The 12,464-nt window shown below is 41.0% G+C and overlaps 3 protein-coding genes across 9 annotated transcripts in view; all 3 read left to right on the top strand.

Moving 5' to 3' along the window:
* The first annotated feature begins 516 nt into the window (after positions 1–516).
* Positions 517–1,303, top strand: LOC117188787. Its single transcript, XM_033393157.1, has 2 exons — positions 517–596; positions 652–1,303. The coding sequence occupies exon 2, from the start codon at positions 785–787 to the stop codon at positions 1,211–1,213; it is 429 nt and encodes a 142-aa protein (XP_033249048.1). The 5' UTR covers positions 517–596; positions 652–784; the 3' UTR covers positions 1,214–1,303.
* A 1,501-nt stretch (positions 1,304–2,804) lies between these two features.
* On the top strand, positions 2,805–3,569 carry LOC117188789. The gene is made up of 2 exons (XM_033393159.1): positions 2,805–2,884; positions 2,940–3,569. The coding sequence occupies exon 2, from the start codon at positions 3,073–3,075 to the stop codon at positions 3,499–3,501; it is 429 nt and encodes a 142-aa protein (XP_033249050.1). The 5' UTR covers positions 2,805–2,884; positions 2,940–3,072; the 3' UTR covers positions 3,502–3,569.
* Positions 3,570–8,500: 4,931 nt separating this feature from the next.
* Positions 8,501–12,464, top strand: part of LOC108162447 (semaphorin-1A) — a 143,985-nt gene continuing 140,021 nt past the window's right edge. For 2 of the 7 annotated variants that reach the window (XR_001775571.2, XR_004473093.1), the window contains exon 1: positions 8,504–9,619. The gene's annotated coding sequence lies outside the window, so the exon portion shown is untranslated. Of the gene's footprint in view, positions 9,620–12,464 lie in introns of all 7 variants that reach the window. The other 5 variants (XM_017297189.2, XM_033393923.1, XM_033393924.1 and 2 more) reach the window with 5 other exon arrangements.

Below are 12,464 nucleotides of genomic sequence, written 5' to 3'. Positions count from 1 at the left end.
GGGTCGGAAACGATTCCTTCTGGACGTTACACACATCCACTTTTACCACAAATCTAATATACCCCAATACTCATTTTGAGTATCGGGTATAAAAATGTATGTCATTCGAGGAAAAATGTGATTCAAGAGGTACATTCGAAGGAGAGACAGTCCTTATCCCGGGAATAGCGATTTTTCCAATCCAAGAAGCTTCAGCTTCCCCTTCGATTGGCCTTGGCGATGACAATCAATATATCGATAGGCCAATCGTTGCGGAGTCTCTGGAAATTCTGTCAGTCTGGATATTTGGGGCCCGTTGGCAGTGAACAGGCTTATTTATTAATAATTTCTTTCGATATTCGTGTACGAAAATGTTTGAACAGATATAAACGTTAAACAGGGAACTAAATGGGAATGCAAAAACAAACAAAAAAAAACCGTTAAACAGTAAATACAAATTTGGACAGAAACTACGATTGTGGGAAAGAATTGGCGTGGGAACAGATGAATGGGGAATTGGTGATATTTTAAGTCGACCCCGAGGGTTAGGTTGGGTTGGCTAAGGCGTTCGTGATTTAGCTTAAACTAACATTTTGCCTTAGAATGATAGTCCGCTGGTAAGTTGTGGAGATGGTGAACATCATCCAACAATTAAACAAACATCTTCTCCAGCATTTTTCTAAGTTTTTCTTGGGCATAGCGTATCTTTTGATATAAATCTTTGGACACACCGTTCTCCACGATGGTCGAGAAGCTTGTGTCGTAAATACTACAAAAATTGTAAAAGTTTCTTGTGTTTTACAAAATGGGAAATACGAAAAGCAAGATATCGTTCCCATCGAACGAAACAATGCGCAAACTAACTACTACAGTAGTGAGATTCAGAGAAGCATCGACTGGCGGAGTGGCAACCACACAGGCATCGACTGGCGGACAACCCTTGATTCAGCTACTGGGCAAATCCACTCAACCCGATACTGAAGACGACGATCAAGCTGGACCATCGGCTGCCAAGCGTCAGAAGACCAATGAAGAGAATACAGAGAAGCTGTCCTACCCTTTCTGCAGCGTGTGTCGAAAGAAGTTCACCGATGGTTGCGCCATGGCCCCAGCATGTAGCCATATCCTTTGCGAGCCGTGCCTATCGTGGTTGACGGCGACCATTCAAAGCCCCCGCTGCCCCACATGCAATCGGGAGCTGCGCAAAGCATTTCGGCGCCTTTATTTCGCCTGAGATGTGGACAAACTGCGACAGAAAACGAAAAGCGACCTAAATATATCAAGGGGAAACTGAATCTTCTTCAATTAAAAGGGAACGCCATTATATTATAGAGTTTTACTGGATTGTAGATGGGTGGATCAACAACTTGGGCTCCAAATGAGGTAGTTTGAGAGCATCTAATGGATGGTTTTCCAATTTTCCAACCGATACCAATGCAGCAAAGATCTTTGTGGGCGATTGAGGAATTGTATTCGAAAGCGATCAATCGCTGAATTGCGCTCAAGGCTATCTGGAAGGAATCTAGATCTGATCCAGATTCAGCAATCTGATAGATATGGTCATTATCTATGATTCTGCGTTTTTAGTTTTCTCGAATCTGCAATATTGTGGATGCAACAGATTTTCGTCTTTTGTGGGGGCGGAAGGGGGTGGGGCGAAATTCTGAGATATACGATTTATAGTGAGATCTAACAGAAGTGCGGATACCAAATTTGGTTACTCTAGCCTTAATAGTCTCTGAGATTTGTGGATGCCCCAGATTTTCGTCCTTTGCGGGGGCGGAAGGGGGTGTGGCGAAATTTGGACACGAAACGGTCAAGGTCCGATATCACAGGAGTGTGGATACCAAATTTGGTTGCTCTGGCTCTTATAGGTTCTGAGATCCTTGAACTCATATTTTGCAATTGACAAAACCGACCATGAAACCTGTGTGTTAGAGAGAGACAGAGCGAGAAAGAATGAAATTGTTTTCTTGATTCTGGCTATAATCATTATACGATCTGGTTCAGATTTTGCACTGTAGAAGATATGGTCATCCTCACCGATTCTGCGATTATCGTATGTTTAAAAATGTGGATGCCACAGATTTTCGTCCTTTGTGGGGGCGGAAGTGGGCGGGGCGAAGTTTTGAAATATTTTTGTAGCAGTGACATATCACAGAAGTCTGGATCCAAAACATCGTTGCTCTAGCTCTTATAGTCTTTGAGCACTAGGCGCTGAAGGGGACGGACGGACGGACGGACGGACAGACAGACAGGGCTCAATCGACTCGGCTATTGATGCTGATCAAGAATATATATACTTTATGGGGTCGGAAACGATTCCTTCTGGACGTTACACACATCCACTTTTACCACAAATCTAATATACCCCAATACTCATTTTGAGTATCGGGTATAAAAATGTATGTCATTCGAGGAAAAATGTGATTCAAGAGGTACATTCGAAGGAGAGACAGTCCTTATCCCGGGAATAGCGATTTTTCCAATCCAAGAAGCTTCAGCTTCCCCTTCGATTGGCCTTGGCGATGACAATCAATATATCGATAGGCCAATCGTTGCGGAGTCTCTGGAAATTCTGTCAGTCTGGATATTTGGGGCCCGTTGGCAGTGAACAGGCTTATTTATTAATAATTTCTTTCGATATTCGTGTACGAAAATATTTGAACAGATATAAACGTTAAACAGGGAACTAAAAAGGAATGCAAAAACAAACAAAAAAAAACCGTTAAACAGTAAATACAAATTTGGACAGAAACTACGATTGTGGGAAAGAATTGGCGTGGGAACAGATGAATGGGGAATTGGTGATATTTTAAGTCGACCCCGAGGGTTAGGTTGGGTTGGCTAAGGCGTTCGTGATTTAGCTTAAACTAACATTTTGCCTTAGAATGATAGTCCGCTGGTAAGTTGTGGAGATGGTGAACATCATCCAACAATTAAACAAACATCTTCTCCAGCATTTTTCTAAGTTTTTCTTGGGCATAGCGTATCTTTTGATATAAATCTTTGGACACACCGTTCTCCACGATGGTCGAGAAGCTTGTGTCGTAAATACTACAAAAATTGTAAAAGTTTCTTGTGTTTTACAAAATGGCAAATACGAAAAGCAAGATATCGTTCCCATCGAACGAAACAATGCGCAAACTAACTACTACAGTAGTGAGATTCAGAGAAGCATCGACTGGCGGAGTGGCAACCACACAGGCATCGACTGGCGGACAACCCTTGATTCAGCTACTGGGCAAATCCACTCAACCCGATACTGAAGACGACGATCAAGCTGGACCATCGGCTGCCAAGCGTCAGAAGACCAATGAAGAGAATACAGAGAAGCTGTCCTACCTTTTCTGCAGCGTGTGTCGAAAGAAGTTCACCGATGGTTGCGCCATGGCCCCAGCATGTAGCCATATCCTTTGCGAGCCGTGCCTATCGTGGTTGACGGCGACCATTCAAAGCCCCCGCTGCCCCACATGCAATCGGGAGCTGCGCAAAGCATTTCGGCGCCTTTATTTCGCCTGAGATGTGGACAAACTGCGACAGAAAACGAAAAGCGACCTAAATAGCAAGGGGAAACTGAATCTTCTTCAATTAAAAGGGAACGCCATTATATTATAGAGTTTTACTGGATTGTAGATGGGTGGATCAACCACTTGGGCTCCAAATGAGGTAGTTTGAGAGCATCTAATGGATGGTTTTCCAATTTTCCAACCGATACCAATGCAGCAAAGATCTTTGTGGGCGATTGAGGAATTGTATTCGAAAGCGATCAATCGCTTAATTGCGCTCAAGGCTATCTGGAAGGAATCTGGATCTGATCCAGATTCAGCAATCTGATAGATATGGTCATTATCTATGATTCTGCATTTTTAGTTTTCTCGAATCTGCACTATTGTGGATGCAACAGATTTTCGTCTTTTGTGGGGGCGGAAGGGGGTGGGGCGAAATTCTGAGATATACGATTTATAGTGAGATCTAACAGAAGTGCGGATACCAAATTTGGTTACTCTAGCCTTAATAGTCTCTGAGATTTGTGGATGCCCCAGATTTTCGTCCTTTGCGTGGGCGGAAGGGGGTGTGGCGAAATTTGGACACGAAACGGTCAAGGTCCGATATCACAGGAGTGTGGATACCAAATTTGGTTGCTCTGGCTCTTATAGGTTCTGAGATCCTTGAACTCATATTTTGCAATTGACAAAACCGACCATGAATCCTGTGTGTTAGAGAGAGACAGAGCGAGAAAGAATGAAATTGTTTTCTTGATTCTGGCTATAATCATTATACGATCTGGTTCAGATTTTGCACTGTAGAAGATATGGTCATCCTCACCGATTCTGCGTTTTTGGTTTTATCGTATGTTTAAAAATGTGGATGCCACAGATTTTCGTCCTTTGTGGGGGCGGAAGTGGGCGGGGCGAAGTTTTGAAATATTTTTGTAGCAGTGACATATCACAAAAGTCTGGATCCAAAACATCGTTGCTCTAGCTCTTATAGTCTTTGAGCACTAGGCGCTGAAGGGGACGGACGGACGGACGGACGGACAGACGGACAGACAGACAGGGCTCAATCGACTCGGCTATTGATGCTGATCAAGAATATATATACTTTATGGGGTCGGAAACGATTCCTTCTGGACGTTACACACATCCACTTTTACCACAAATCTAATATACCCCAATACTCATTTTGAGTATCGGGTATAAAAATATCTGAGTGACAAGGGCCGATACCAATTCCCGTCGAGGAGAGATTTTAAATACTTTATTTTTTTTCCTTCTATTTTTTTTTAATTTTTGTTCTTTTTTAATTTCATCTAGCATGGGAATTTGTATAGAAATTTACAAGAGAAAAATTAAAATACATTAACCAAACACAATACGTTGTTGTACAATTACCAGCTGAAACAATTAATTAAGTCTAATTAGTCTAATTATTGCTAATTAGTCGTCGACACACAGTGGGGCCAAAGCCAAAATCGGGTGTCAAAATTCAAAAATTACCCGCCAGTCCCGGACTTCAATTTCACAAAAGGTTTCCGATTTACTCCCGTTTTCACATTCCGCAAGAATTCTTCGTTTTCAAAACGATATCAGTTTCCTCGACGATAAAACGAATTTTAATTGCGAAAGGAAAAAAAAAAGACTTATTGATGCATTTAATTGAATATAATTTAAATTATTTAAATGATGAGGTCAGTCGTTCAAACAGCTGACGCAGTCCGATTAGGTTATCGGAACGATGGCAGAAATAAATGGTTGCGCATAACAGCAAAAATGTGCATGTAACAGCACAGATTGTGCGCGTAACAGTACATCTGGGCAAAGACAGCTGTTTCCCACCACGATTAATTCAAAATGTACGTAAGTGCAACAAATAAAAAGAAGAAGAGCCGACTTGAGTCTGGTATATTTTGGTATATTTCTGAGCCGAAAAAGCTGATTTTATCTTCAAGGTATATTGGAAAAAAGGGTGGATTTTCCCATTCATATTTTACGCTTTCTGGGCTGTGTTGCCTGTTGTCCATACCTTTTTTCCTTAGGCATTTAAGCGGCGCACGATTTCAAAGAACAGCCGCAGACCCAATATTGAAAATATAATAGATATGAGTTTAATCAGAAGATTAGTTATGGGATATTGTTATGCTTTTAGCATAGTTTATGGTTTCTTAACCGACTTTCTTTGGTGTGGTCACCCAAGACGATTCTAACCCGATTTATAGAAAAGAAGCCGACTGAAATCTTGACAACATGCTCAGATCCAGCGAGGAGCGATATATGTATGCATATTTCTAAAATATGCAGGTGGCGCGGTGTCTCCACAGATGCTTATAAAGGCTCTCTGCCTCTATAGGAAAAAATAGGTATCGGGATCCAGATATACATACATATATATAAATAAACATTTTAAGCCAAGAAAAAGTCATTATTAATTACGTTCCAAAGCAGCTTGGAAAACAGAATTTTAACATTATTAAATGAAAAAAGGGTATACAAGTGTCCCATCCTTACAGCAGATACCTGTTGACCAGTGAGGTAACACGTTTTATGCTTTGACTTTGTTTGTTGGAACCTTATTTTGGCAAATTACAATAAAACGGATCACTAAAAACTAGCCAATCTTAGATAAAATTAATGTATCAATCCGATAAAATGATGTGTTTAGGTATGAAAGTCTTAGCTATCTATTAATATCACATCGAATATCAAAATCGAGGAATATGGTTTCCAACCTTCCATCAGTGACGGAGAATGATTAACCCACTGTAGACCAAGGAACATTTTAATATTCCACAGAATATAATGACAATTGAATCATTATAACGCAGTGCAGGTGAACGAAATAGTGGTGTTTTTTTTTAAATAAAGAGGAAGCATAGGATGGATCTACGAGAACAACTTATAAACACTATTATTTTCCGCTATTTACCTCAAGTCGTTCAACTGTTTTAAAAGAGGGGGCTTAAAGTGCATAAAGTTACTATTATTATTATTTATAGTAAACAAATAAAAAGTGCGTACAAAGAGAGTAGAGCCGCAAGGAAATAAATTAACATTTATTTGCCGCTTGTTCGAAACAGAACAGTGTATGCATGAGCGTGTGAGGTGAGCGTGTGTTTTTGTTGCTGTGAAAGAATACAATAAATAATTCAAGCCAAATCGTTCACCAGTGTAATTAAACAGTGTATATATACTTGCACACACTACACTCATACATATGTATGTTTGCAAAATTAACCAATTTGTAAATTATAAATAAACAAATACATAAGCATCGCCGGCAAAAACAGAGAGAGCGTGGCATTGATCGAGAGAGAGTGAGAGAGAGCGTGTTGGTTGATCAAAACTGCGGTGAAATTGGAACTAACATGATTCTAATTTAAAAATTCAAAAATTATCCGCTAGTTGTTTTCTTTAATGTGTTTTGGTTGGAATTTAATTTGTTGTGTCCAAAACTAATGTTTTTGTAGCCAAACGCCCTTATCATGCGCCGACTCAAGTAGTCAAGAGAGAGAGAGAGAGCGAGAGACAGTGAGAGAGAGATAGAGAGAGAGAGCGAGAGCGCAAGAAAGCGGAACGAATGAAACTTTGGAACAGTTGATGATGAAAAGATTCAATGAACCAAATTCTGTTAAAATTATAAACTGTTAAACTTGTACGAACCATGTTTTTATGGGGCACAAATTAATAGCTTCGTTAGTACCAGATAACATCAAATAACATTTCATTCATCTATTGAGCTGTTATGTTAAGTGTTAACATGCGACGCTCTAGCAATGTTGTTTGTAAACGACTGCAAGGTGTGTTGGCACAGCGAGGTGGGAGAAATGCTCTCGCTCCCTGGCGATTAGCAAAATATTAATTAATGTTAGCGCGATTCGAGACGAGCATAATATTATTGTTTTTTGAATTTTAAAAAACGTATTAATTCCATTTAGCAGGAAACTTTAAAATTAAAGATTTTCGCACGAAGAGAGCGCTGTTAAATACCACCGTTCCTCTCTCTCGCGCTCTCTCTCAATCTCTCTCTCTCTGTTGATTGTAACCAAAAGCCAAAAGTCGCCGGCCCAAAGACAAGAAAACCGTTAGTTTTCTCACGGCCGTCGCGGACATCGAAATACCGGAATTTTGTCTTGACTTGGCCGATATACGTATATATATATATTATTTATATATATGTACATATATATTTGTCCAACATCCCTAGGAAAAGAGCGCGAATAACCGTTTGAGTCGTCGAGGCAGGTTCGTTGCGCCCGCTCCAAACATTAGCGGCCGTGGGGGGTTTCTTTTATCCCCTTTATTTCTCGGTGGTCGGGACTCCTGCCAGAGATTTGGTGCCCAAATCTGTTGTCTTATTACGCCCAGGCAGCAGTACCTATAAACAAATAAAATCAAATTGTCGCGAGAAACTCGCGGGAGCTGAATGATGTGTGCCGTGTTTTTTGTGTGTGACAATAATAAAGCCTCAAATTGACCGTCGAGAGGAAAAGGCCAAGCAATTCCAGTGGCAAAGACAAAACTAAAAAACGAAAAAATGTGCCCAAAAACTCAATAAACCATAAAGGTTTAAGCCGCAGAACCATCAAAAAAGTACAAAGCCAACAACAAATGCAGAATTTCGGCAATTTTTCCCAGATATTTTTCATTGATTTTTCGCCTGGCGCGCACACCTCCTGCCAACTAGAGAGAGAGCGAGTGGGATGGTGGGGGAGGGAAAGCAAGAGAAGGAGACAAAGAGATGGAGATGGAGAGAGCAAGAACATGCCGCTTTTGTGTTCTGTTCTGTGTTCGCTCTCCCACCACTCTTCTCTCTCATGCTCTTCATCTGCTGGTGCTTATCCTTTTTTATATTTTGTTTATTTTGCGTTCTCTATTTTGTTGATTGCGCTTTGTGCTACCCATTCGTTTCGCTGCATTTCATTCTCGTGGCGTTTCAAATTGGCCACCAACGAGAGAGCCAGCCAGCTGCCTCCATATGTAAATGTCTCTCTCTCACTCTCTCTCCGGGTCTCTCAGTCCATCCCACCCTGCAGAATGTGTTTTTGAGCCATGCCTTGTGCTCGTCCATTCGCATTCTCTATCGCGCCGTCTCTCTCTGCAGTCGTTGTCCTTCGTCCTCGTTGCAGAGTGCGCGTTGCCAACCGAAAAAAGTGCCGTTGTCATAATAAAACGGGTAAAATGGGAGTCGCGAGCAATACAAGAAAGGCTGCTGCGGCTTAGACCAAACGAATACAAGAAATCACAGTTCAATTAAATCCTAATCAAATGTGTGTTTCCCCATTCCGATTCCTTACAGTGTACTCCGCCATCTTCTGCCATGGAAATTGTGCACTAGAATAGCAACAAAGAAAAGAAAAACTTAAAGAAAACTTCCTCGCGTCGTGTTTGAGTACCGTTAACAGTTAACACAGTGGAACTTTCTCGCGTTGGTGCCGATCACCGATCCCTGATCTTCGATCTTTGATATCCGATCCGCGTTAATCTAACCGTTTGTCTGTCTATCAATAATCGCGCGTGAGTGTATTTCTCATTCTCTGTGTCTCTGTGTGTGTGCGTGTGTTTGTGTCTGTGTATTTTTGTGTGTTTCTGCCTCCCCCCCTGTACATATGTACAATACTTGTCGTCGTCGTCGTCATCGTAATTGTAATCATCATCGTCAATCGTTGTTGTTGTTTGCCGCTGTTGCCGTTATCCTATTACGCACACCAACCGACGGCACCACCCTACGTCGCCGCCTTTGCCTAAATTAATAATTATAAGAAATCTGTGTTCTTCGGTGTTGTCTCGTGTCAGTGTCTATCATTTGTTTAAGTACGACAAGCGGTCCGCGAAGAGTAAATGCCTCAACGACACCATTCACCAGTCGCAGTCGCAATCGCAATCGCAATCGATGTCCAAAACGCAATCGCTATGGCCAATGCTCCATTGTGTGTGTGCTAATCGATATACATACTATATATACATATATATACGAGTATATGGTACAACAACATCTACAAACACCAGCTAAACCCCAAAATATCATACGACAAAAGCAACAGCTGGCACGGGAACTGGAAGGATCATAAACCCACTGAAAAAGGTCAATTTATTGAATACGTAACTTTGGGAGCCACTTTGCTGGACGCTAGATGGAAAAGGTGAGTTTGGTCATCAAAAGACTTCGGAGAAAGTAATATTTTAACCAACTAAGAGCCTGAAGGATTTTCTTGATAGGCATATCAATTATCTATCCACTAAAAACTGGGAGGGGCCAGCATTATTGAGATGCTTTTCCTTAGGTTCTCCTCTAAAATGCATAGGTTAATTTGCCAGTAAAATGACAGGCATCTGCAGCATGCAGGAGACACATACGGATATTGGAATTTCAAATGTGACGTTTCGTTTGGGTTTTGTTTCTGGCTGTCTGACTATCAACGCTTACGGATTGTGGATGTGCAGAGGGCAAAGGCGATGCCAAAAAGGCAGACAATCTTTATTTAGCGCACGTTTTGTCCTTTCCGACTAAAGAACAGATCGGACAGAGAGAAGGAACTAAAAGTAGACGACACACGACTGCCACAGCGCAGAATAAACTCGGAGACTCCTCATTAGGACGTACCGAAAATGGGATAAATGCACTTCGCCTTCGCAGAGACAGACCCACCACACAGCAGGAGATACGAACGACAGGCGGCAAGCGGCAGAGCCCACAGAACAGAGAGAGAGAGAGAGAGACCCACAATTTCCATTTGAATTGTAAACAGAACATGTTGTTACCCGCACAGTGGAACAGATAATTACGACAGCAATAACAGACAAAAGCGGGCCTGGGATAGGGCGTTCAAGATAGGGCTTCAGACAAAACCGCATGCCACAGCGTAATCGTCAAAGAAGAAAGAAATACTAGCTTCTAGCAGAGCTATTGGAGATTGGAGATTCCAGAAGAGGAAGGAACCTGAAATATTTAGATTTTTATGCCCATGAATGATCAATGTTCGATGCACATTGACACGCCCAAAACACACCCAGTCCAGACCCCTGGATCGTATTCCGTTTTCTATTTTATGTCTGAATTAGTTAACCGATTTCCCAGTTAAAGTCGTTTTCCCTCGTTCGTTGATATTATCGCTGCTTGAAACATTTCCAATCTCCAAATTGTTTCGGTTGTCATCGTTTTTGAAGATTTAATCTTTTAAGCGCAGGGATTTTCCTGGATAACCTTAATGGAATATTCTTCTCTATGTGTCTTTAGATTTTCGGGTAATTTGATGTTCTAATTGGGACTCTAAAACCCACTTATCGTCTTCTACGATTATAAATTGTTCCATAGAATAATGCTTATGATGCCAGTGTGCATTTCGTTGGGCTGGGCTGGGCTGGGGGCTCTGTCTGTGGTTGCCCCTGCTCCATTTCCATTTCCATTTCTACTTTCCACTTTCCTATCCACGTATCTAAGCTCAGTATCTAAGTATAACCAAAGAAGCCCGTATGTTTTGTATTATGTTACACAAATATTTAAGCTGCCTTAAGTAGATACAACGAAACGCGTTTAAGATATACAAATATAGAAAGAAAAGAGCCAAAGGAAAAGCCCTGGGTGGGTGGCTGGCTGGCATCCAGAGCCAGAGCCAAAGCCAAAGCCAAAGTCGTGCCAAAAGTTATCACTACCCAAGATATGGGACATGAGGACAGACAGACACTACCATTCGTACGGGTATGAGTATGTAGAGCGATTGACTGCCAAAGCCACCGCCTCTGTGCTGCCACCCAACAAAAAAAAATGTCATAAAAAAGCTAAATAATGAAATTTTAAGTATAATTTGATTATGGTTTGAATATAATTAGTAGAAAAAAAGATAATCCATGCGTTTTGTCATCGATTCATAAGAGAGGGTAAACAATTTTGTGTCCGTTCGCTGATGGGAAATTTGTACAGCGAATTAATGCCATTCGGCATTTGGGATTTCTCGAATAAGTATATCTATTTCCTTAAAATTTGTACCTTTGCGACGGGAACCGTATATTTTTTTGATGGGTTTCGAAGATATTAAGATTTATAAACAATCTGCAAACTGTAGAGAAAACTCTAAAATAGCTATAGCCAACGAGTCCACCTCTGACGACGACTGGGTATGTGCTTTTCCTCCTCCTTTTTTTTTTTGCTGGTCTCCTTAACTGGTTCTTAGTTTTTCCTCTTTTTTTTCCTTCGTCGTTGCTTTTCGTTTGTTTGTTTCTTTTGCTGTGTTTGCCATTTGTATATGGTTTGTCTGCCATCGGTTTTTTTTTCACTTCTTTGCTTTTCTTTATTTTATCCATTGATACGCATATCGTTTGCAATTTGCTTCGTCCCATACCCCCACCCACACCCCCACTTTATAAATTCAATTCAATTTCTACGATTTCATCTCGGTCGGACAGCCAGAAAAGAAAAAAACAAACTCTGCAACTGTGGGAGACTTTTCCACGAGCTTTTTCTAGCGTCCTCCTGCTATCATGCTCTCAGGCTTATGCTAATAAATTTCAATAAATTCATGACTTATTTTTACGGCCTATATCTCGCGCCGTTTGCCGGCTTTTCCTTCGACATATCTTCCATTTTGCTGCCGCTGCTGCTAGAAGTGCAGTTAAGGCTACTGTTACCAGAATTTATGGCTGGAGGAGTCTAAAGGATTTTCCTTGATTTAAATATGGAATGGGATTACTATCTTTTCCATATTCAGAAACAGCAGAAATAGCAGATCAGCAAAAAACATTAAATTTCCATTAATCTGTCTGAAAACATGGGAAAATCTTAAGCTTTCTTTTAATATCTGCCTTTAAGGGAAGGTTTAGGGGTTTCATTTTCCCCACTTGGGGCCATTTCTCTGCAACTTCATTTCCTGGCCAAAAAACTGTTTGTATTAGGCATTGGATACACCCTTACCTGACACTTTGATTGTCCTTCAAAGCCAAGAAAAACACGGAATATTCATTAAATAAATTAGTGGATGAATTTCTCCAAAA

This window comes from Drosophila miranda, chromosome 4 (assembly GCF_003369915.1).
Source record: "Drosophila miranda strain MSH22 chromosome 4, D.miranda_PacBio2.1, whole genome shotgun sequence".
NCBI classification, from domain to species: Eukaryota; Metazoa; Arthropoda; class Insecta; order Diptera; family Drosophilidae; genus Drosophila; species Drosophila miranda.
Note: the sequence above shows the minus strand (reverse complement) of the source record. Positions and strands in the feature narration are given on the sequence as shown.